Source organism: Xiphias gladius, chromosome 8 (assembly GCF_016859285.1).
Source record: "Xiphias gladius isolate SHS-SW01 ecotype Sanya breed wild chromosome 8, ASM1685928v1, whole genome shotgun sequence".
NCBI lineage: Eukaryota > Metazoa > Chordata > Actinopteri > Istiophoriformes > Xiphiidae > Xiphias > Xiphias gladius.
The window spans coordinates 3,131,200-3,157,236 of NC_053407.1; the positions used below are offsets into that span (position 1 = coordinate 3,131,200).

General features: G+C 38.3%; 1 protein-coding gene across 8 annotated transcripts in view; it reads right to left on the reverse strand.

The window, feature by feature from the left end:
- LOC120792940 (uncharacterized protein KIAA0513-like) overlaps positions 1–26,037 on the reverse strand; it is a 53,533-nt gene that overhangs the window by 18,695 nt on the left and 8,801 nt on the right. For 3 of the 8 annotated variants that reach the window (XR_005707910.1, XM_040132356.1, XM_040132358.1), the window contains exons 1-2: positions 19,338–19,955; positions 4,958–5,555 (exon numbers count right to left, since the gene is read on the reverse strand). Coding sequence is in view for 4 of the 8 variants with exons in the window: in XM_040132356.1 (XP_039988290.1) it covers positions 4,958–5,349 (392 nt within the window). In the remaining 4 variants the exon portion in view is untranslated. Of the gene's footprint in view, positions 1–4,957; positions 5,556–18,522; positions 20,215–21,379; positions 21,562–21,845; positions 21,996–22,652; positions 22,795–24,214; positions 24,296–24,514; positions 24,656–26,037 lie in introns of those variants that run through there. The other 5 variants (XR_005707907.1, XR_005707908.1, XM_040132355.1 and 2 more) reach the window with 5 other exon arrangements.

The window sequence follows — 26,037 nt, forward strand, 5'->3', positions numbered from 1 at the left end:
TAGTTGCGTTACAGTGGTACCTTGTTTTTAGACCAACTAGCTTACAGCTAATGCTCCAGGGAACTCTTAAAGGAATAGTTCAACATCCTGGGAGAGTTTTGCAGAAAGTTAGATGAGAAGATGATACCGCTCTCATGTCTTTAAGCTAAATATAAAGCTGCTGTCAGCAGTTAGTTTAACACAGAGAGTGAAAACAGATGGAAACAGCTAACCTAGCTCTGTCCAAAGCTAACAAAACCCACATCCAAGCAACTAAAACTCAATAATTAGCACATTATATCTTGTTTGTTTAATCTGATCAAAACCAAAGTGTAAAAATGACACATCATGGTTTTACAGGGGATCTTTTTCTTGGGTGGCTGCAGTTATTTCCTGGACTTTTGTTCTGGTAGGTGGATTTTGTTACCTTTGGACAGGGCAAGGCTAGCTACCCACCGTTTTTAGTATTGGTGCTAAGTTAAGAAAACCAACTGCTGGCTGTAGCTTCATGTTTTAACATACAGACATGAGAGTGGTATTGATCTTCTCATCTAACTCTCAACAAGAAAGCAAATATGTGTATTTCTAAAATGTCAAACTATTCCTTTAAGGACAAACACTGAACCTTTTCTCCACAGCATGATGAACTAAAGAGCTATGAACTAAAATTACATGCCAGTTTGTAAAGATTTAAGGATGGGATGCTTCATTCTTACTTCCCCCAAACATATGCACAGCAACGGAAAAGTAAAAGGCAAAAAGCTGGGGAGGGTAACAGTGGGGTTTTCAGCCCTGCTTATACATATTCCCGACCATGTAGAGGAGAAAAGACTACAAACAGACGTAATGCAGCACAGTATATTATGTTACACTACTAGTCATCTCACATGACAAAGACCTAGTTGAAGCTGTTTTGGCGGCAAATACTGTACATGTATGTTTTTCAGCAGTGTAATCCCAGGAAAGTTCTCTTTACTACTGAAATACAAACTAAAAGTCATTCAGTGGTGAACAGAAGGTTTAGGTTTGTCTGTCTTAGATGGATAATACCAACTATTGCCCTCTAACAGGCAATTTAGTTGCTAAAATTTAAATGCAACAGTCTGAAGAACGTTTTTATACAGTACATCAGTCTATACAGTTGGTTATCCAAGATTAGTGGGTTGCTAATTGAGATCTGAATCCAGACAATATGATATGTTCTGTATGATTTTTATGATTGTTATGATGTATTGTAGGATTCTTATGATTGTTATGATGTGTTATGTATGACTGGGGAAAGTGTGATTGTACATTTAATCAGTTTGTCAACCTCTTAGACGGGACTGACTTAAATGCAAAATGAATTTCAGTGTAAGTTGACAATAAAGTACTATAATATAATGTCGTATCATTCAGTCAACATAAATGTGACTATTGTCGCTGTCGCTTTCATCATGGTAGAAAGGCATGGAGATTTACAAGAAATCTAGAGACTGGACTGTCCTAAATAAAGTAAAGAGGGCGTAGGTCGTCAAAAGGAGACTGCAGACTTAGAGCTCTCACGGCAAGAAATGAATTCTTTGGACAAAATGGATTAGGCCATTACAGAGGGGGTCACCGTGTCAATTTAGTATCCGTAGGCCACTGAACAAAGAGCTCTGTGGCCAACAGATAGCAAAGAGATACCTGACAGAGATACAGTACTCAACAGGATCAGAAGTGACAAGCCTGCAGGAAAATTGCCAGAAAAAGCTCAAAAAATTAAATTCAATACAAAGGTAACCTGATATTTAGAGAGCCTGTTTAACATTTCACCCAACTGTCATCGGATCTCTTGTCAAATATTTATGCAGGCCATATTCAGGCCATGGGCCTCTGCTGGGGAGTCCTGGGAATCTCTGACTGGGTGAATTTTTCTAGTTATTCTTATTGACAAAAATAGAACAGTCTTGATCTGAACATAAGTGAATATGCAGCCTAAAACAGGAGAAAATATCTGCGCCACAAAGTCAGGGAAAAGGGATAATTGCTAACAAAACAAGCCATATCATCAACAAAAAAATTAAACCTAGAGGACACAAAAGAAAAACTGGTGGAAGGTGAAGCGAGGACAGAAAGGTTTCTAGGAGGTCCACTGGAAGATATCAAGTAATGGCAAAGTGTAAAAAACACACAGTTGTATACTGTTGTGTGTTGAGTAACAACCATTGAGGATATTCAGGCCAAAGAGATGAACAAGTTGTCTGACAGTCGCATTCCTGAGCTTGGACTTTGTGCAGGCAGTGGCAGAGGGGATCATAAGGCCCATCTTAGACAATATTAGCACTATCTTAGATGAGCTACTGCAGCTGAGGGGCACCTTCAGCTCTTCCCCTGCACCCGTAATATGGTGGCATCCAGCCATACAACGTTTACTGCCCCAACATCATTTAGATGAGAGTTTCTGTATACTATTACTGTATGTTCATGTGCTGTTTTGTACACTCACCCTTCTTGGTCCAATTCTGATCTACATTCATGCAAATGACATTTCAGTAGAAATCTGCATAGGTTCTTCTGGATGTAGCAATTCCACCAGCAAATATGATCATAAAAATTGAGTAAATGATTGGGATCAAAAAAAGAACCTTGTATTGCACTCCCAAAACATTGTCAGACTCATGGAGTTTTAAAAAGTGTAAAAATGAATGCAGTCGAACCAGAGATATTGTCTTTTTATTCCAAACATTCTTCTTCATTGTCTAAACCTGATGCCTACATTACCCATAATACAACTCAACCACTGATACTCAATCTGAGATTTGAGTGTTTTACGGTAGTAGAGGCTAAGGTATCCTTGAGCTGCTATCCTTAAGCAGAGATGAGGAGTCGGCTACAGAGGTCTGGTAAGATCACTACTTTATAACTCCACACACCCAGATTTTTTTCATTGTTATACCTGTAGTCTTGAGCATCAACCAAGAGTGACTCATTCAACTTGTGGCAATTTATTAGATTTCAAGCAGCTCCCTTTGGAACCACAGAAGGCTTTATCCAACTTCTTTCACATGAGCAGTAGTACTCCCCAAGATCTATAAACAACTTTCATGTGTCAAATTGGTGGAGCTCTCCTCTACAAACTGATGTACTGGTTATTTGTCTGTTCCTAGTTAGGCAAATACCATTCCAAAAATAGTGTCAAATGTCATCATCATCATTGTCGTCATCATCATCATAGGACACCAAAAGTCAAAGTGATGTCTAAAAACTGCTCACCTGACACACAGCAAAGAAAGACAAACATTACAGTTATAAACTTAAAATGATAAAAGTGAAAAAAGCAGAAAATCCTCAAAACTGAGAAGCTGGGAGTGTAAATTTTTTTATAGCATAGGCATGACATAGTGTGCATTCATCTATCTGTAAAAACACACTCAACAAGCACTTTATTAGGAACACCTGTACACCTGCTTATTCGTGCCAATAAGCCAGTCAAGTGGCAGCAGAGCAAATGCATAAAACCATGGAGATACAGGTCAGGAGCTTCTGTTAATATTAGATCAAACATCAGAATTGGGATAAAATGTGAACTCAGTGAGTTTGACCATGGCATAACTGTTGGTGCTAGATGGGCTGATTTGAGTATTTCTGCAATTGCTCATCTCCTTAACACAGCAGTCTTTAGAATTTACTCAGAATGGTGCAAAAAACAACTAGTGAGAAGCAGTTTTGCAGACAGTAACGCCTTTTTGTTGAGAGAAGTCAGAGGAGAACAACTAGACTGATTCAAGCTGAGAGAAAGGCTACAATAACTCAGATTACCAGTCTTTGCAAGTGTGGTGAGTAGAAAAGCATCTCAGAATGCACAACATGTCGAACCTTGAGTCAAACAACAGCAGAAGACCATGTCCACTCCTGTCAGCCAAGAACAGAAATCTGAGGCTGCAGTGGGCACAGGCGCACCAAACCTGGAAAGTTGAAGAATGGAAAAATGTAGCCTGGTCTGATGAATCTCGATTTCTGCTGTGGTACACAGATGGTAGGGTCAGGATTTGGTGTCAACAGCATGAATCCATGGACCCAACCTGCCTTGTGTTAATAGTCCAGGCTGGTGGTGATAGTGTAATGGTATGGAGAATGTTTACTTGGCACATTTTGGCCCCCTTAATACAAATCAATCATCATCTAAATGCCACTGCGTATCTGAGTATTGTTGAAGACCGTGTGTATACCTTTATGTCCACAATTGACCCATCTTTTAATGGCTATTTCCAACATGATAATGCACCATGTCACAAAGCAAAAGTTGTCTCAAATTGGTTTCATGAACATGACAATGTTCAAGTGTACTCAAGTTCAGTGTACTTCAGTAGCCTCCCCATTCAGCAGATCTGAATCCAATGGAACACCTTTGGGATGCGGTAGAATGGGTGATTCGCAGCATGAATGTGCAGTAGAAATTATGTAATGCATCATGTCAACATGGGCCAGAATTTGACAGGAAGTTTTCACCATTTTGTGAAATCCACACCACAAAGAATTGAGGCTATTTTGAGATCAAACTGAGGCCCTACCCAGTATTAGGGTGGTGATCCTAATAACGTGCTTGTGATTTTCAATTATTCAAATAATAATGGTCACCACAATAACAGTCAGATTTTTTTTTGTAGATACAATTATGGAAATTGTACATCTGAATTCTGCAAGAACTTGCTATGCTACTTTTGCTTTGTGAGAGAAAAGAAGAAAAAAGAAGAGAAAAGTCAATGCATGTTCTATTGTCTTTCCCTGGATAAATAAAGGGTAATGAAACAAAACAAGCAGCTAGTGAAGACATAATAATTACCTTCAATAAAACAGGTAGTATTACTTTAAATGGTGACTGTCTATTTGCCCTCTGTGACAGAAGTTAATTCACCTCTTTCACCTCTAAATTCACATCTATGGCTTGACCTCTTATAGGTTCATCATACATATCACACATAGAAATTAAAATCAAAAAACAGTTCCTCCTTACTTTCCATGAAACACCTTCTCCACATAGGCCTTCATGAACTGCCTCCTTTCCACTGTCTCAGCGTCAGCTTCCTCCTTACTGTGAGCAGACGAAGATGATGACTTCCTCAGCTCCCACATATTAGAGGGTGGGTCCATTTCATTCTCGCTGTCTGCTGACTCTGTTGCGTCGCTGTCATTGCCTCCTTCCTCTTGTTGGTGGTGGTGAGAGTTGGGCTTGGTTGTCGCCATGGGCTCTGGCAGTAAGGGCTGCTGTTGGACTACCATGGAAGACCCTGGCTCTGGGGAGAAAATGTCTGTATTGCCTTTGTGTTGGCCTGCATCTACGCTAAGAGCTGTGGCCTCTGAGGGCAGGTCAAAGTCTATTAGGTTGTGCACTGCTATGTCCTCCATACTGGAAATAAATCCCTTCCTTTTAGCTCTACAACAGTGTTTTTAGAATGAGCTATTTACTGCTCTGCAGGAACATGGGGGTGGTCACAGATATAGGTAGTAGCTGGAGGTTTCAACTGAAGTCACACTTGTTTCTGGGTTTTGATTTGCAGACCCTCCCACCCCTGAGGGTGCTGACATCAATTGAACTCACAAACCCAATGCGTCTGTGGACAAAGGAAAGGAAAAAATTCGATTTTTGATAATCTTTTACATGCAGCCAAAAATGTATTAGGCAACCTAACAGACCCAAATGGCAGTGAGAGGTAAACAAGAGTCTCCAGCCATACTAGCAGCTCTGTCAGGCGGTTTTTAGATACATCAGTGCTTCTAGCTAAATGCTAACATCAGCTTGCTGATGGGAATTTCTTTATTTTACAGATATTTTAGTCATAAACAAAAGTATTACACAAATTTGAATTTTGACCTGAGGATCGTAATAGATGAAAAGTCAGGGAACCATCAAATTCAGTTATCCTGAGAAGAATATAAATGTCCGATCCAATATTCGTCCAGATATTTCAGTCTGGTCCATGGAGGCTGACCAATCAGCTGACTGATATTACATTCCTTACGCCAACCTGCTAAAATGGCCAAAAACTTTAACACCCCGAAATCTTTGAAAGGAAAAAATATCTAACACTAGTGAGTCCAGTTTTCTCTGGACACGATGCTTCTCACTGCTTTTTGGCTGACAGTTAGAATTTCACTAAATTTCAACTTTTCACTTAGCAGAGGATAAAGTGTATAGACCTGACACCATCTAGGTGTGCATTTCATTTGTCCTTCCTACTGAATGTTTTATCTCCTCTCTCACTACAACGTATTACCTATCAGGAAGTAACTTACAGGAAGGAGATGTTTACTTTCATCATCATAAAATTTGTAGGCCCATTTCACAACAGACATTTTTATATGACTGACAACCACAGTTATAAGTAATAACGTTAATAATGGCTGCAGCCTCACAGGTGTATCAGTGCTAAGGTCCTCTTATCGTACATGCTGGCCCCCTGGTATACTTCAATGGAACAGATCCACCTTTAGGGTTCTAACCCCGAAGGGGTGCTGAAAGCAATCACACTATTGTTATCTTTGCTCTTTATTATTCCATTTTATTTAATTTTTTTCCTTCCGTCTAGCTACTAGCTAGAGACATGGTTCCAAAGCTAAAATGTTAAGCATGTTTGGTAAAATTGGGTGCTATGACTTTTGGTGATGATATCTTTAATGGATTATTTTATATTAATATTATCATGACTTTTAAAATGGATAGGATCCAATGGGAGTAGAGATGCAACTTTCTTTGAACCTAGTCAAATTTAAAAGCTTACTGCTCTGACATACATGCAGCCATAGACTACATTTAAGATTTAAAATATTCACAAGACTTTGATATTTTGATGTTGTACTGTGCATTTGCTGAAAATGTTTAGTTTAGGAGATTTTTAAATCTGAAGCTATGGGTTTTACAACTTTGTGGAGATTTCATCAGTGTGTCATGTGAACAAATAGAGTGTGGAGCAGTACTGCTCTCGGGCGCACAGATCATATCTTCATAAGCATATTAATAGGCATCAAAATGTACCGGTAAGCCTCTTCTCTCTCACAATGTAAACATCTAATTCAACTGAGGTTTCGTGTTTGAGGTTTAAACCTTGATTCATAGGTAACCCACTGTCAAGCTCTCATTCACTACAATAGAAACTGCAGGCTGACTTTCTCCTCAGCTTCCCAATGCTTAAATTTGCAATATAATATAATAATAATATAATATATTAATAATAATAATATAATAATGTTTGGAGAGTTGAAACATGCTACATATTCTCATACTCAGCTACTCAAGTTTAAAAAAAAACAAACCAAAATCACAGCACAGAAAAGTGTGAAATATTTTACATCCCTCAACACGTGCCCCTCAGTGGATCCAAAATCGGGACCTTTTTTAAAATCAGTATTTTATAATTTTAAGCACAATAATGAGTGCAGTTACACAAGTACCACACTTATTTCTTTACTAATCTGATCTCATTGAATGACATGAATTACCACCAATGCACCAGTAGAGGGCACTTTATGCCCACATATGGCTGGCACAACAATTGTTTGTTTGCTTGTAAATTTGTGGTGAAAATGTGTATGTTTTATGGGTCTTTCATGTGGGTGTGGCAAATGGCTTGATAACAGTCCCGGCCTGAACACATCTACATGCCAATATTCAGTTATAGTCATAGTGCTACCTACTGGCAACAGGAAATGACATCTTTTTGACCAGGTTGACGACATCCACCTCAAACGTGGTCAGAAAATCCTTAAGACATTGATAATGCTTTATTGTTAAAATTTTGAGTTTTCATTGAAAGGTATTGCCCTGGCTGTGGGGCAAATTTGTATGTTTCGCCATGAAACAGGAAGTTTTTGAGGGGCTAGGGATGCTAAAAAACTCACAAAACCTGGCATTCAGTACATTTCAGAACTGGCAGAAATGAATGTGATATGGCTCTCAGGATTGGGCGTGGCAAAATGGCTTGATAGCGCTGTACACAACTTCAACTTCATACCCTTTGCTGTACGTTTCACCTAGATGTACAAAATTTGGTTCGCACATGTAACATCTCAAGACATATAAAAAAGTCTCCTGGTGCCATCACTGAAATCCAACAGAAAGTCAGCCATTTTTAATTTATTTTGAAATTTTAGTGTATTTTTTGCCATTTACAGGGGTCATACTTTAACGAACTTCTCCTAGGAGTTTAATCCAATCCAACTCAAACTTGGTCAGCTTATATAAAAGACCTTAACAATGACAAGTTGTTAAGCTTTTGAGCTTTTGTCGAGTGGCGTGGCCGTGGGGTTACATTTCCATCTTTCGCCATGAAACAGTCAGTGTACATGGTCAAATCTGCCCCAGACTTCACATGTTTTATAAGAGTTTGGCCTTAAGATATCTAATTGCCAATACTCAGTTACAGTCATAGCACAACCTACTGGCAATAGGAAATGACATGTTTTATACTTGGAAGTACTCCTTCTATTGGGTTGAACAGATCCATCTCAAATATGGTCAGAAAGACCTTAAAACCTTGATAAAAATTATGAGTTTTCATTGAATGCCATTGCCATTGCACATTTAGTGCACCAAACATGCGACCAAAGCACCAAACACATAGTGGACACATGAAATGATACAAAATGTGCAAAACGTCATGTCCATTGCCACGCACCCCACGCATGAAATAGCATTTTACTCATTCCCGCAGTGTCCAGTGGTCACGAAAGTGCACAGCTGCATCAAACAGCATGTGCACAAAAGTGCAAGGGCCTGATTAATGCGGCTTGCAGGTTTAATCAGGGGTCAAAGCCTGCGGGGCATGCAAAGCAGCGTGACAGCAGTAGTGGGGGCCACACTGCTTTGCATGTCACACTTTTGTTTGAAACTAATGAAATATGCTAAAATAGTAAGACAACTCTTACGCTCTAAGTGCAATCTGCATGAAAATCTTTCACCTATCATCTGTGTACTGTCATAATCACAAGTTATTAAAAAAATTTTAAGACTAAAAATATGCAAAAGTTACAGAGGAAAGATTTGTACTCATACAGAGAAAGTGATACCATATGTTTACATATGGTATTTGTACTCATACAGAGAAAGTGATACCATATGTTTACATATAGCTTTTCCACACAAAACTTGTAGTTTGTAGTGCCACAGTGAAAATTTGGTGCATAGTAGCAACTAGGTGGTGCTTTTTTCACAAAGGTGAAAAAATATACAAAACCAACTTTTTCAAACTCATCTAAGTTGAAGTCCAATCTGCATCAATTGTTGCATGTAGCATTTAAGCACCCTCAAGACTGTCATAGCATTGATACATTGGGGTAAGTCGAAATAGGTTCATGCAACCCCAAGTCCAGGCAAGGTTAACCATGCTTTCTGGAATACCCCACTGAAATACCGCTCAGAAATTTTCCAATCTTAGTGGAATGTTTGCCAATCTCTTTGCTGCTCTCAACGCACCTATGGGCCTAAAGGTCCAACTTGCCCGACGGGCTGTGGATTGCGCAGGGGCCTTTGGGGCCCTGTTAATACCTGCCTGCAGGTCTAGTTGCTATCAGGGGTCCAAGCCCGATGGGGCTAGGAACCCTATTTTAATCACTCAGGTTTTTTTTTTTTTTTTTTTTTTTTAGTATTCTTTTATTCTTCCATTGGTAAAAGTGGTACTGCAGCATACACCTTAAAAGGTCATGTAAGTGAAAATTTCAGGGGAGGTATAGAATGGTGCCCATACAGTATGTCAGACATCAAAAATGACATGTCAACCAGCACATGGTGCTATAATCAAGGTAAACACGTTTTTGCCAGTAAGTCCCGCATAGTACATTGAACATTCAAAAACTTTACGGACATACCATGTCTGAATTTGGCTGAATCTCATATAGGCCATGCCCACTTCCACCTACAGCGCAAGTTATAAAAAAAACCCCCAATTTCCTATTGGTTGCAGTCAAAACAGAAAGTGTTGCATATCTTGGCAACCATCTCTCAGCTCAGTAGTTTCCCATGCTCCATTGAGGCTCTTTGCAAAATTCAGCGCCAATCAGTCAATAGGTGGTGCTTTTGTTTCAAAATAATGAAATATACTAAAATTGTATTGTATTGATATCACAAGTTATTACAAGAGTTTTATACTCCAAAAAATGTAAAAGGTAAAAATGAAAAAGGTCTGTCTGATTAACACAAAACTTGGGCCAGTAGTTTGCCATGCCACACTGATGTTCTGTGCAAAATGTGGTGCATATTGGCCACTAGGTAGCACTTTTACACAAAGTTGAAAAGTATGTGACCCACTTTTTCAAACTAATTTTTGGTTTACACGTTGCATCTAAAGACCCTCATGATTGATGGATCAATTACTTAAAATATGGTATGTTGCAACAGGTTCACTCAACCCCAGATACTCCTGAGAAACATTCCAACCTTGGTGGAATGTTTTTCAATGTCTGTGTTGCTCTCAACCTGACACTTGCATCGCGCCCGTGGGCCTGCAGATCCAACTTGCATCACCTCGATGGGCCACAGTGTGCAAATTGTGTGGGCTGCTTGGATCCCGTTAATACCTGCCTGCAGGTCTAGTTATTATTTGTTGTCTTATGCTGAGGCTGAAATTGCCATGAGCTAGAGTGAGCTAGAAACATGAAACTTGGCCAAATAATTGGAAATAATGCACAAATGAAACATGAGCCAGATGAGTCGACTGGCCAGATGGTGGTGTTGTAATAAATGCCTAAAAACACAATTTTGGAAAGGCCACGCCTCTCACACCAGAAGTCTGATTGACTTTAAAGCCTCCTGGACCATAAATGTCTGCCATGATGGATTTTTTGCTAATTCGCATAATGTGAAAAACTGTAAAGTGACATCTACTTTATAAAGCAGTGCAAGACTGAGCTACACAATTCTACTATAAATGGGCAGTACTGGTCCAAAAACATGGCCACCATCAATCACTAACATCTCCAAGGGCAGGGCTTAGCAGGAAATTGGCCTAAAAATTGGTCTACTAAAGCATTTTGAGCCCGGCCCATAGGGGACACTACAAATACCAAAAACGTGTAGCTCAAAACTCAGTTTACAAAATTTCACCAATTTTGGTGCACATGCTCTTGGGGCAAAAAATTTACCAATGCCGGAAGTGTCATATTGCTTGATGAATGTGGGCGTGGTCTATTTATCAATTTTAATATCTTATGCCGTTGCTCAATTAGCCATGTGCTGGAATGAGCTAGAGACATGAAACTTGGCACCATAACTGGAAAATGATGTGCTAATGCTTCCAAAGATATAGGATTCCAATTGGCTCAATTTTGGCACTATAATTAACAGCCAAATTAGTGAAAAATTTGAAAGGCTGGCCACCCTACAACGTGAGTCCGCAAGACTTGAAATTTGGCACAGATATAGTTAGGTAAATAAGTAACAGCTGTGTTGTGGTTATCTCTCACTGGGAGAGATCAGAGTTGCTAAACTGCAAATAATCAAGATCTGTAATAGAACAAGGTTCTCGGAAGAGTTATTTTCCCAAAGGGAGACAGTGTGATAACAGTCACATATTTTTGCCTTTGAATATTAGGTACATGAATTTTCTATCTTAATTTGAGAACACTAAAATAAACATATAATGGAAATAAAGTTTTTGGAATTGCACCACTTGAAATTGGCTATTGAATAAGTAAATTCAGAAAGATGTTTTTTAGAGTCAAATATTTCAGTAGCGATTAAATTTCAGACATTGATATTCAGTTGCTGATATCATTTAAATTATCAAGGCAATGATTTGCCTCCATACAAATGCAAAGATTGATCTTAGGATTTTAAGAATCAATATTGGATTATTCAAATAAAAATCACAATTAGTTGGAGTCTGTTTTTTATCCAGCCCTAACAAATAACAAATATTATATTTCACTTTATTTCTGTCTTTGAGTTGTTTTTGTTAGGGGCATTTAAAATCTTCAATACGTGTTAGATGATTTATGTTTGGGGAGCTTTTTCTTTCTTTTTTTTTTGCATTAACCAATTAGTGGTGACTAATGTAATTGTCACACCAATGTCCTTTTTCATTAATCTCATCAATGATGGTCACAATTTTTGTGGCTATCATTTTTCTGGTTTTGGCACAGGAAGATGACATTCCCATTTTTAATCTTGCCTACAAAGCTCTGATTGTTTTTATAACTGGGTAAACAGCTGTCAATGAGCACAACACAAGACTATGACTCAGAAAAAAAAATTAGTTTACAGATTTATTAGTCAATAGGTAGAATTATTTTTTCATCCATTAGCTATTTTGATAAACAAAAGTTTAAGGAAAAAAAATCATAAGTCAGGTTATTTAATTCGTAAAACTTGTAAAAAAGCATAAAATAGCAACAAGCAACCCTTTTGACGTTTTCTACAACCTTCTTTGGTACTCTTTATTTAAATAGTTAGCTGAGTTTTGACATGTAAGGTTCATTCCTGTTGTTACTGATCAGTTTAGAAGAGTCAGGAGCCTCCCATTTGGTGAGAACAGGATGTGGCAGTTCTACATTGTGATTGCGGCTCATAACATGGGCCATTTTTACATAAAATTCACTCCCAGTGCAGCTTTAAAACTGGAAGAGGTGCCCTTTGCTTGTACTTATGAAATCTCAAATAACTATTGAAGCGAAGGATAGGCATTACAACTAGTTCCTTTTTAGTCATAAGTCAGCATTGATACCAAGCAAATAACAGGAAGGTGAAATCATTGATTGAAAACCACAGGAAATACAGGAAACTAAAATCTTATACTTCATATCTGATCTGTTCAAACAATTTCCCACAATCAGAAACTGTCTGCTGCACTTCTGTATAATCTACTGTGTAGCTCAAACGTCACTGTACTCAACACTGGTCTGATTTGAAATACATGACCCAGTCATAGCACAGCATCATACTGCTGGCTCCCACACATGGCCTCCCAGGACTCTTCACCCCAGCCTCATACTCTCTTAGGGGGAAAACAGCAACAGCTGCCTGTCCTTCATACACACACATATCCTGCACTCAGTCCTTGAGGTAATCTGCTTTATCTCCTCTATCATAGGGCACCGTTTGTTCATACTTGGTCTGACTAAACACAACAGCTATTTAACACAAACACATACACAAACACACACAAACACACACACACACACACACACACACACACACACACACACACACACACACACACACACACACACACACACACACACACACACACACACACACACACACGTGTGTGAGAAAGTCTAGGAGCCCTTGGGCCTATGTTTGGGTTGCAGTTCTGAAGATGAGGTGGCTATATGATGCAGTATTTAGTGAATAAGACCCAGGGTGACACATTCAGACAAACACTCAGACAGCATGAGCGGCAGAGATAAACACACACATATGCACATAAGCACAAAAACATATATGTGTATTAGGTAAAAATATATATAAAAAAGGAGCCTCTTTTAAGTATAACCTAAACAACTGTCGACCTATATCTAAGCCGTCCTGTCTGTTTAAAACCCTGTATTACTGGTCAGCTCACAACTACAGTATGTGCGATTCTGGAGGAAAGTAATGCTCTCATCCAAAGCAGTCAAGCTTTAGACCTACTCATAGTACAATAACTGTGGCAACCTTTGTTGTTAATTACATTGTTAACTCCGCTGATAAAAAAGCAACATTGTGCTGATCTGTCCAAAGCTATTGATACTAATATTTTGTTAAATAAGCAGATTTTAATTGGTTTAGATGATGATTCTTGTAGCTACTTGAGATCCTTTTTTTTCTGTAAGAGTTCAGACTGTTGCTGCTGATGGCTTCAAATCAAGGCCCAGATGGCTGATAAAATTGAATCAATATTAGGGCTCCTGTTATTTACTCTAAACACAAATATCTATTTTCCAACTGAACACTCCAATGCTCAATGTTACGCTTGTGATACCATCTATTACACCATTGGCTCTACTGCAAACCAGGCCTGCTTTTGACAACATATTTTTTATAAATTTAAAGGCCCTGAAAACTTAAATTAGCTTTAGATACCATTACTATGAGCGATGGGTTTCCACATGACCCCACTATTTTCTGCCAAAGTTAGAACAGTTTTGGTTATATGACATGACAGATTTCTATATTTGTGTTTTTGTCTGTCTCCTCTTACTGGGTTGAATTGGGTGGGGCTCAGTTGGAAAAGAGTAATGTCACATACTTCTGAATTAGGATTAAGCAACATGTGAATCAGAATCTGATAAATTTTTTGGGTTGTTTGGTCACCATCAAAAAAATCCTGATGAAGCAGATAAGCTGGGTTCAAGTGTTAAACTCTTAATAATTAATAACTTGATAAGATTTTTAAACTTTAATTGTTGCTTATTTGGTCATGAACATTAATCTTAACAGTAATTCTTATGCATGAAGGAAGCTTGTTTCTCATTTACAAGGCTAGGACAAAACCCAGTATATGGCTGAACCACCCTTTATCTGGTTGCTTCCCTCCTACTCTCTGTGCTCACATATACAGTAATTTAATACAGGCCATTTCCCAATAAAGCTGTTCTCATTAACATGTTATTGTGTTTCTGTTGTCAGACAATGGAACAAGTATGACTATACGTTAACCAGCAGTCACTTCCAAGTCATTTCCAAGCTGCTGCTCTGTACTGCTAAAATCCTGGTGTTATAACTGTAACGTTGTCTGACAAAAATCACCATTCACTTAAGTGAAAACCAACAGCTGTGCTGTGATTTTGGCTATATTTACTTAAAAATAGTTAGAAGGTCATTCCCGTCTGTGTCAGCTGCTGTGCGGTCAATTAAATGAGAGGCATAGATAGGTGTGGCTGCAGAGGGAAAGCCCGACCTCGTACTCGCAGGGCAATACTGGTGAGTCTCTTCTACCAAAAGTAGCTAAGGTTTGTGCAAAAAGTCACTAGATTTGTTGCTAGGTGCTTTTGTGAGGACCTTTAAAAGTTCCACTTATTCTGCACCAGGGAAGACTGGTTTCTGGTAATATGTGCCTTAAAACTGGTTTTTCACTAATGACTTAAAAGTTCCGCTTACTTATCTGTTTTAATTTGTGTGTGTGGGCGTTTGTGTGTGTGTGTGTGTGTGTGTGTGTGTGTGTGTGTGTGTGTGTGTGTGTGTGTGTGTGTGTGTGTGTGTGTGTGTGTGTGTGTGTGTGTAATAACTGCCTTGTGTGAATGAACTGTTTTTTTCTGATGTTGTAAATATGTAATTTGTTCACGGGTCTCTCTCTTGTTAGAGAGATCTTAACCTCAACGAAGTTCCTGAATTCCTGAACCTAAGTTTTTCATGTTCAACAGGCAAATTCAGATCTCACATCTTTCCCTCATAGCTTTTATTTGGAGGTCTGAGCTGAGCTGAGCGAGCAGCAGGGGCCCCTCAGTCGGTCGTGATTTCCTGTGAGTATTGATGGCAGCAGTACATTCACCAGCCAGCCAGTGACGCTATTTCGCCCGATTAAAGTGTTCTGTCCTCCGTGCTGCCACAGCCACAGCAAATGAGTGTGCACAGACACACACACACACACACACACACACACACACACACACACACACACACACACACACACACACACACACAGACACAGACACAGATACAGACACAGATACAGACACAGATACAGACACAGATACAGACACAGATACAGACACACACACACACACACAGGCACATAAACACTGGGAGACTCCATAAATCAGCATTCGTTCACTCAGACCGCAAAGGTTGCAGTATTGCAGCTTCCATGGTCCTTGTAAGTGGCTTTAAGGTTGGTATAATCCTATTCCACACTGTCCAACAGCGTAATAAATGTGTTCTCTAACCACTTTTTACAAAATGTCACTTTGTGTCGTTCATTTTATGCACATTTCCCAAAAAATCAGCCTGACATATTTGGTATCTTTAGGAACTTTGGCATCTACACTTGATTTCAAAATAAAGTTATGTGTTTCTTATCAGTTTTAGATGTACAGCATGAATTACTAATGACTGGCATTTTAACTTAAATACAGGTACAAAATTATTATCAACAATGTACTAAAAAAATAAAAAAGTAAACGTAGTAATGGATTTGCTACCAATGATGCATAACACATAAGCAGCATTTTAATGTTTGTACAACAAATTTGTACAAAATTATATATTGTGTGGTAGCCATTTTCTATAACAATGTATCATACAAAGGTTAATTCTGATTTATTACAACTTGCGTCTTATTTTTATAGCTTTGAACATTGTTCCTTTTGCTTATGATATCGTTGTGCCAACCAAAGTAATAGGCTTTTTCACAGAAGATATTTTGACATGTCACAGTAAAAGCACAAATGTAAATTATAAAACAAATTATGTCTGATTTCCATTTAGCTGCCTCACTTTCATGTTCCTGCTATTGTTCATGCTGTCTCACACTGTAATGGCTTACTTGGACACTTGAACAGAACAGAGGCATTGTTAATGTTATTAATAACACCTGTGCTTGTCCTACCATGACAGTCAAATATCTGCAGTGAAAAAGGCCTAATGTTGAGACCGGGAACATGGGGACATCGCTACAACAAAGTCCGATGAGGCAAGAAACACAGGCAGTCAAGCATTGGAGGTAAAACTGAAATTGAATACACCTGAAATGTTGGTAATAATTTCCCATTGTACAGGAAAAATGTGTGCACACACAACCACAGTGAGTACAGTGACTGAGTAATAATTTTACCTTTAGGCTCGCTGTAGATTTTTCTAACCTTGGGGTTTGTGTACAATTTGGCAGATCATATGACTCCACATGTTTCTTGCCCTGCTGAACTAACAATGTTGCAATGTTACCAGGATCTACAATCTACTTGATGAGTATAATATTATTATTACTCACTGATATTATTAATGATGGCCAAAGCTATGAAAATAACAAGATTAGAAGAAACCAGAATTATCCTTTATGTCAATATACCAAGTTATTTTCCACCACTGCCCTAAACCAAGAATAAGTCCTTTCAGTCTCCAAAACTGATAGCGGGATAGCAATCCTCCAGCTGAGGTGGATCAGACTTTTACAGGAAGCAGTGTTCTAGGTTCAGGAATGTTGAGTCTTGGATGACCTATGCTGGCCCCAGCCTCTTGGACTTATCAGAAAGAAGTTTTTGTGTATCACCTGATTACAGGTGTTAATAATAGCAATGACAACTCTTATCAACTACACCAACAAGCAGGAATTGTTGCTCTTTGACCTAGCTTTGTATGACTGACAGCAATAATAGAGTCACATTTTTACAATGCGGGCTGAAAGCCAGCAATTCCAGAACCCAGCCAAATAATCATTGATTTACTTTACATTTAAAGTTTAGTTTGGGTACATAACTGCACCATAGTGCCAGACAGCGACAGGTAAACTGCACAACCTCACATCAGATGCTACAATAGATGTGTGACAAGCAGAAGAGGCCGACGGCAGATAAGTCAGGTGTAGAATCTCAGCTGAGGCTGGCCAGTGTAATGGCTGAGGGGACCGCATTTACAGATATAATCTACACACCACAGGCAACGCTTCCAACAGAACACCAAATCTATTTTCACAGGACAAGCTGGATTCCTGGAGACATAAAAACTGAAGCACTTCACTCCATCATCATCTCAGTAAACATGAAAGCAATGTGGTACACTTTATCCACTACATCTGCCACAAAAAAGTTTTAATGCACTTCCCACTGAAGCCACTCACAGTCAGTAACAGTAGAGGGAGGTCATAGAAAGGACCTGAGCAATATGTTAAATACTAATACCATTACCACCTCTTGACCTAGCATGTCAAATCCTTTGTTTCATTTTCCCCTCTATATTATTCTATTGTTGCTTTCCCATCACAGCCTGATATCTAACATTGTAGAAGACGATTCTAGACAAAATGCAATTAATGCTCATATAGAAGCTAAGAAATATTTCATGCATTTACTCCATCTTTCAAGACCTGAGTGGAAGATGGGGGATACAACAAAATATAAGCTAACTGTTACTGATAGCCACAAACATGCACAACTAAAGCAAGTAAACAAACACTAAAGAGCTAGGGTGAAATGAACAATGGATGCCATAAAACCTGGGGGGGGGGGGGGTTCTCCTTCATGTGCACTTCCAGAGAACTCAAACAAAGTTTCTATCTGTTAAACCAAACTAGAGCCCTTATAATATTTTGTCAAGTTGGCAATTTGTTTATTGGCAAATGACTATTAAAGATCTGTAGGCTAATGTGCAGTATGGGGATTTGTGAATAATCTAGAAATTTATGACTGTATAAAATGGTTTTAGGCTACATGTTTTTAACATATTCAATAAAGATCTGTCTCCCATATGTGCAGTGGTCACTGTCTATAGTTATTATGTACTGCTTTATCTAGAGCTAAGTATTGTGTTCCATTCACTTGTGTATATGGTATTCTATCCCGTATGGAGAGAACATCACACCAAACTCCATTAAAAAAAAAAAGAAAAAAAAAATCAGGTAATTTTATAATGCACTGTTTATCAATGAGCCTGCTAAGCTGATAAACCACGACTTGACAGATGTTTCAAATCAAAAGTAGCCATTTTCTAATGCATACCTAGAAATACTATAAAGCAGAACCTTTGTTCTAACATATAACGACCAATTTGTTAGAAGAAGCTTGTTGAACTTAGGCTACATGCAGACGAATTACTTGAATTGACATTTCCTACAAATGCAATGTTCTTTGTGGGTGATACATCTGCCGAATATAAAAATGTCTCGATAGAATTAGCAAAAGGCTTCTATTCGCATTTTACTTGGTATATAGCTCTGTCAATAAGTAAGGTCGCTTTAAACTGCTTTCTTACTGAACGAGGTTTGGTTTACAATCTGTCTGAATGAATTAAGATATGAAAAGTTAAAAACATGAAAGAAACAGGTGCTTGGACTCCCATAGTGCATACCATAGCTTATTATTTAACAAAAAATACTGACTAATGAGTTCAAGGTGTTGGACTCGACGCACTTGACAGCTGAAATAGGAAGCAGCACTGAATAAACGGCAAAAGGCTGACGTTTCCTGTAACGTTAAGCTCTATTATTAGAACGCGACTATGGAGCCATTTTCAGGCAAACGGGGTATGCACGTCAGGTATGGAGGTTTATCTGCAAATTAAGACAAATACACATCAGAACAACTCTAATTAAACGATTAAGGTTTTATAAGCCAAAACATCACGAGAAGAGAATTAACCCTCCGCTTTGATCCCAGAACGATTCAACAAACTGAAATGGTTTGCAAACAGCATTTAGAAATCGTACAAAAATAAGTCTCGAATATGTGACTTGACATAGAGAATATACAATATAAGTAACAGGTGTACGTACATGTAACCTCCCTCACAGGTAGCAGAGGGTGACTGCTATTTCCCACTGTATGTCGTAGGTTTTGCTGGAGACTGCGGTCTTGATGAAGAAGTGCGCAAGCGCAGAAAGAGACGAACATGGTGTGGGGAGGGGCCCAATGACGTCGGCAGCACAGCCAATGAGCGCGACCGTGCAGCCGTGGTGTTGCATTAAGTCTATGAATATTATGTCCTTTACAACAAAGGTATGATGGCTAAATTGGGATCTCGACAGTTCAAGGAATACATTTTTTAGACTAACCTTTCCTACCAGTATTTGTTGTGCACATCTTTTGAATATTTTTAATGGTGCGTAAATGGCAAATCACTTTAATTTCCACATGGGAAATGTCACTCACCTACGTGATTTCTGTTTACTCTCAAAAATCATTTCAAGCTGCATCTACAAACCATGCCATCAGGTTGTTTTAACAAGATACACATTGCTCTTTCTTTGCAGTGAAAGGGTTTCCTTTAATTACAGCTATGTTATGAATTACATATCAAAATAGACACTTACATGGAATTAAGATGTGGAAAAGCAGCCCAGTAAATCCATTCAGAAACAGAGATAAGGGCGTCCAGGCAGTATTTAACCGCATACCAGTTAGTTATGGTGAGGATGCATAAAAAATTCTCTTGGGACCAACACAGACAATATGACAGCTTTCAGAGATCAGTTTCCAGGTTTGGCTGCTGCTGCTAACTGTTCCAGCTTCTGAGGGAGTGTGACAGTAGCGAAATGAACACTGTCCTCCTTCAGTTTCTGTCTCACAGTCTGTGTCAGGCCCAGTTCCATGTACTCCTGCTTCTGTCTGGAATATTGAGGCCAACTGATCAGACCAGGACCATCGGGAGAACTGAAGAGATATTCAATCATGCCAGTTACAGATATTGAGGCGGTCTATGCAGCAAAAATCATATACATAAAAATGTTTGTTACTGATTTCATATGGTGAGTCTTTCAAATGAATGTCTGTATACCTTTATAATTTTTTTGTGTAAAGCAACTGCCTCATGGCCTTGTGATATGAATAGCATGCTAATTTTTACACCGTGTACATTGACAATTAATTTCCACCTTATATATTTTCATTTGTTAAGTAAATTTAAAATGTTAACTTTTCAGTCAATCTGTTTTACATATCTATTGCTCAGTATTCTATATGTTCATAAAGTATCTATTCATTTCTTTGTCTCTCCATCCAACTTCATACCGTGTATACATAATGTAAGGCATATAGAGTATTTCAAACTTTTGATTCTGCCTACAGTATTGTTTTTCTTAATTTGTATCAATTTGTCTTTTATTTGACTGTACCCTATTTGCTGCCACAAGAACACAGTTTGGATATACGGTATTTGCTGTATGTCTATACGCACATTCTACTAAACATTGCCATCTTGCTCTGTTGTATCACATTATAGTATTTTTAAAAGCCTGAACTTGCAACACGTTACTGTACCAGTAAATATAAAGTTTTAGTGAAACAGCCTCTCCAACAAGTCTGCAACTCCACTTATAATTTAATAAGACTAAAGCTGCATTAATAGACTTTTTTTCTTGCTTCTTTGCGGCAGAAAAAAACACAACACTGACATATTACTGTATAAAGTCGTTATTTTGAACGACTGTTAGCAAAGAGTTTCAACCCTTTACACATCCAGCAGAGCAACATTAGCATTTATCTGGAGTTGTATTTTTGTCCACCTGGTGAATATTAGCTCAATATTCACTCTCCTGCAAGCTCTATTTAGGTCTCCTCCAAATGTTTAGGCCTCTTCCGAGCCAGATCCAGATATTAGCTGCTAAATTCATCATTAGCTAGTCGTTAACTTGTTTTTTGTTTTTTTTCACTGAAAACAACTGCCTGCTGCCGGAAATTAGGTTTATGAGAGCGATGGGACTGAATGAAACAGTAAAGTTGTGGCCATAACACCAAAACAATGAACTGAAAGATGCTAAAAAGCTCAACAGAGCTGTAGTGAACTGCAGAGTCAGGTGATAATTCTCTGTGGGTTCACCTCTGTAGACAACTCCTTTTGTGTTCCTCCAGTCTTTTTTTCTGTTGTTAATATAAAAATATTGATTAGTGCAGCTTTAATGATATTGTTTTTCTCAGTGCTTACTCACCCAGTACGGGCAAAATTTGCCCAGTAGGCCATCATGGTCCTACAAAGTCTTTCATCTTCCTTTGTAATGTTGCCTGAAGATGGGACAAAAGGAGAAAATCAAATACTAATATCCATTAACTATAATCATAAGTGACTGCAGTGTTTTTGCACTGCAGCCATATGATCTCCCACCCACTTATTCCTTCATTTATTCTAACTAAATCTAGAGCTTGGGTATGAAGTGATCATGCATGATATTCAATTCATATTAGGCTACTTATCCCTCAAAAGTACGCACTGAGAAAAAGACAGGAAAAACCATCTAATCCCATTTTAGGACTATACATATATACCATGGGTAGCATATTACACCTACCTATGATTTTTATATGTCCATTCCAGAAACATCCACCAAACACGAAGCCGACATCATCTGCATGATCTGCCTTCACAAAGCTGGGCCTGGTGTGTTTGTGTATCTCAGCACGGTATACAAACTCATACATGTAAACTGGAATACCAGCATCTTAATAGACCAAGGAGAGAAAAGACAAGAAGTGTATGCTTGGGTTGAGATGAACGTCAAAGGTCAAGATTAGTTTATCCTTGCAGGTAATGATCATTGGTCACTATAGGGTCATGGATAAAGGTGTTGCTTTTCTTATAAAAGAGCATCAAGTAATCTATGTGTAGGACAGGTCCTACACAGGCCTTTGAGTCCTTTGTATGTGACACAAACACGTCACATTTGTTTCCATTTATTCACAGAACTGACCGGACTACGTTAACATAATGAGAAAATGTTGTTAATTTACATATATGGCAAATCAATAGTGAATTAAGACACATGTTAATTAATATTTAACACAAACCACAATATTTCCCTAACCTTAACCAAAATGCTTTTGTTGAATAAACTTAACCACAGATGGAACATTATATTCAACCTCCTGGCTCTGGTTTGAGTTGTGCACTTTTGTATGGCCGCCATCTGCTCAAACGACCTCCCAGCGACTCATTCAGCACTTTATTCATTCAAAAAAAAAAGTTGTCTCTGAACATAATCCAGTCAGCAATTATGCTTGTCGGCAGTGTAGTTGGGGAAATCATTTAGTAATATATAAATGTAATTTCTAGAGGATAGCTTGATTGAGATGCTCTTTCTGTGCCTTCCCCTACTGACCCAAGTGGTATCCGGCCACCTTGATGACAGGCAGCGTCATAAGCAGGTCTCCCATGACTTCAGTGAATCCATCTCTGATCTCTTCTGGTGTTTTAGCATCTTTCAGGTATTCATCTGCGACGAGGCTGTTGGCAGAGGAGGCCTGGAACAGGGAGGAAGGTTGGACCATCAGACTTGTCTCTGAGGTAGCGCTGCTTTTTTAAAGTTCTTTTGAGCCAATTGACAAGAAGGACAATTTCATGACTTCTTATCAGCCACTAACCACATATGTGTCGAACAGAGGTGCAGCTGGAAAATAGGTCTGACCCATTTAAAATTTTAAGTTTAGCAGAGTCAATATTGTTCACATCTGCTGTAATGAATATGTGATCAGTGTGATGGCCTGATGATGACCTTTGCAGGTCAAAATGTTTCAGCATTAAAACCTTTGAGGCTTGCAAAATCTTGCAGACAACCCTTTCTTTCTTATGAATATGATATTAATATATTGCTAAGTATTGAAAGAGATAGATATTTTTCCTAAATATTAAAATAAACGATTTGAGTTTTTATCGTGCAATTTTTGGTACTCAACTGGTTGTCTATGGGAACACCCTGACCAGAATTGATATCATATATAACATTTTAATCTAATTCCACTGTTATAGTTTTTTTTTAACTTATACACACTTATGTTAAATAAAAATGACCCTGTTGTAAGATCTGCCATTGACAGTGATATTATGTTTCCTCTAAGCCAGCATTGTTTGTCACTAGAAGACCGTTTACATGTTCATCTGCTGAAGGAGCATGTTTCTCTGTGCTCACCTTAAATTGGAGTTTAATGTGTACATACAAGTAGGACCTTGTGACTACTTTGGAAGCCAATCATAGTTCAAAATGCTTTCACTAGTATAATACGGAAACTGTAAACCTGAAGTGCACATACAATGAGAAAGGACTGTTCAGTGAAATAGGCCAAAGCTTGTGTGTACTAGTTAAATTTTGGAAATAAATAAATAAATAAATTAATTAATTAATTAATAATAATCATCATAATAATCATAATCATAATAATAATTGTATATTCATAGATTCTGGATTGTTCACTGAGGGGGAATGAGAAGAATTCTCAACTTGGTTACTGAACTTTTGTTTTCTGGAAACCCATATCGGACACAAATTAATTCCAGAAAGAGTATTTTTTTGTGTCTTGGAAAATGTCTGGATTAGATCTTTGAGCTAATGCCATCATGAATGCTTTACTGCTTGCATTAAAAATCTAGAAGACCAGCCAAAGCAAAAGGGCAGTTTTTGCACTGTTTGAAATACTTTTGATTTGCAGTAACAGTGATATTCAGCAATGTTTGGCCATTACCATTAACCCTTGTGTATTTAAACCTTTTTCTTAAATTAATAATTTTTCTTTTTTTTTAATTTTTGGACAGTTTTTAGACAGTTTTAGTTTTTTGTGTGTGAATGAATTGTTTGTATCTATGTTTGTATCTATTCATCCCCCTTGCAAACTTGCAAAGGGGATGATTATTATATCAACAAGCAGCAACAGCTATGATGGAGCTCACCCCTGCAGGATTGAACATGTTCACCACTGCCAGCACAGACTCTCTGCTCATACCGTTCTCCCAGCCAGGAGGGGCAAAGCTCTGTGATCAGCGTGAGACAATACTTCACAGTTAGTTCAAGATGAAGTACATCCTTAAAAATAAAAAAAAACCTACTAAAGTTCCTTTCAGAAAAGGGTAAATAAAAAAAAAATTGAGTGACATTGACATAAATATTAAGATTAGCAAAACTGTCACAGAGGCTGGGTAAAGTACATTATGTCTGAATGTTTGGAATGAAAGCATTGAGATCTGTGTGACCTGAGGCAGGATCCATCCAAACTCATGGTTGGTTATTCCCATTATCACTGGCACCTTTAGCACTTCTTTCCTCTTGAGAAGCTCCTCTGCTGTATCAGTTAGAAACATGCTATCCACCACAGCTCCCAGGTAAATTTTCATCTAAACACAAGACAGAACATCAGTGGAACTTTGGCCAAGTGGATGAAGGGAAACCAAACTACACTCATTGAGCACTTTATTAGGAACACCGATACACCTGCTTATTCATGCAATCTTCCAATCAGCGAATCATCTGGCAGCAATGCAATGCATAAAAGCATCAAGCATCAGAATGGGGATAAAATGCCTTGTGTCAACAGTGCAGGCTTGTGGTGCTGATGGTGTAATAGTGTGGGGAATATTTTCTTGGCACACTTTGGGCCAAGGTACTCAACTGTATATAATACCAATATATATACCAATCAATCATCATTTGAATGCCACAGTATTGTTGCTGACCTTGTGCATCCATTAATGGCCACAATTTAATCATCTTCTAATGGCTACTTCAAGCATGATAATGCACCATGTCACAGAACAAAAGTCGTCTCGAACTGGTTTTGTGAACATGACAATGAGCTCAGCTTACTTAAATGGACTCCCCAATCACCAGATCTGAATCCAATAGATCACCTTTGGGATGTGGTAGAAGAGAGTTGCCAGTATTGCTCAAGAGCACGAGGTAGGGCTTTCCCTCCACAGGCACAGCTCTCTGCGTCTCATTCATTTGACAACATGGCAGCTGAAATACACGTGAATGACCTTCTAACTTTCTCTGTGAGTGATCATTTTACAAATAAATTTAGCCAAAATCACAGCATTGCCGTTGTCTTTAACTTATGTGTATGGTGATATTGTCAGATGATGCTGTAGCTATAAAATCAGGATTTGAGCAGTACAGAGCCGCAGCTTGGAAATGGCTTGGAAGTGCTGGTTAACATGTAGTCTTAATGGGCTGTATTTCAGTGACTATTTCATACCTGTTCCGTTGTCTGGCAACTGAAACAGAAAACATTTAAATGAGAACTGCTTTATTGGGAATTTTCGGCTGTATTAAATTACTGTAAATGTGAGCAAACAAATAAAGAACTAACACTAAGCAGAATGCAAATATTACTTGATGGCATCATGAATATGTTAATTAGAGTATTACATCATCTAGCAACATTTAACGACTTTTAGAGCAGGCTGTGACTACTTTCCATTGGAAGTAGATGTTTGCTGCGGTTCCACAAGAGTTTTCAACTATGTCCTCAATTTTGCATATTGACCATACACGATACAGCCATATACTAGGTTTTGACCTAGTCTTGTTGGTATAAGGTTAATCAAGTGTTCCTCCATCTGGAAACACACACAAATTAAATTAAATCAAATTAAAGCTAAGTACCATCGATTCAAGTTAAGTATTCAGACCCTTCACTTTTTTCACATTTTAGTATGTTGCAGCCTTGCACTCAATAGGTTGAATTTTTTTTTACCTCATCAATCTACACTCAAAA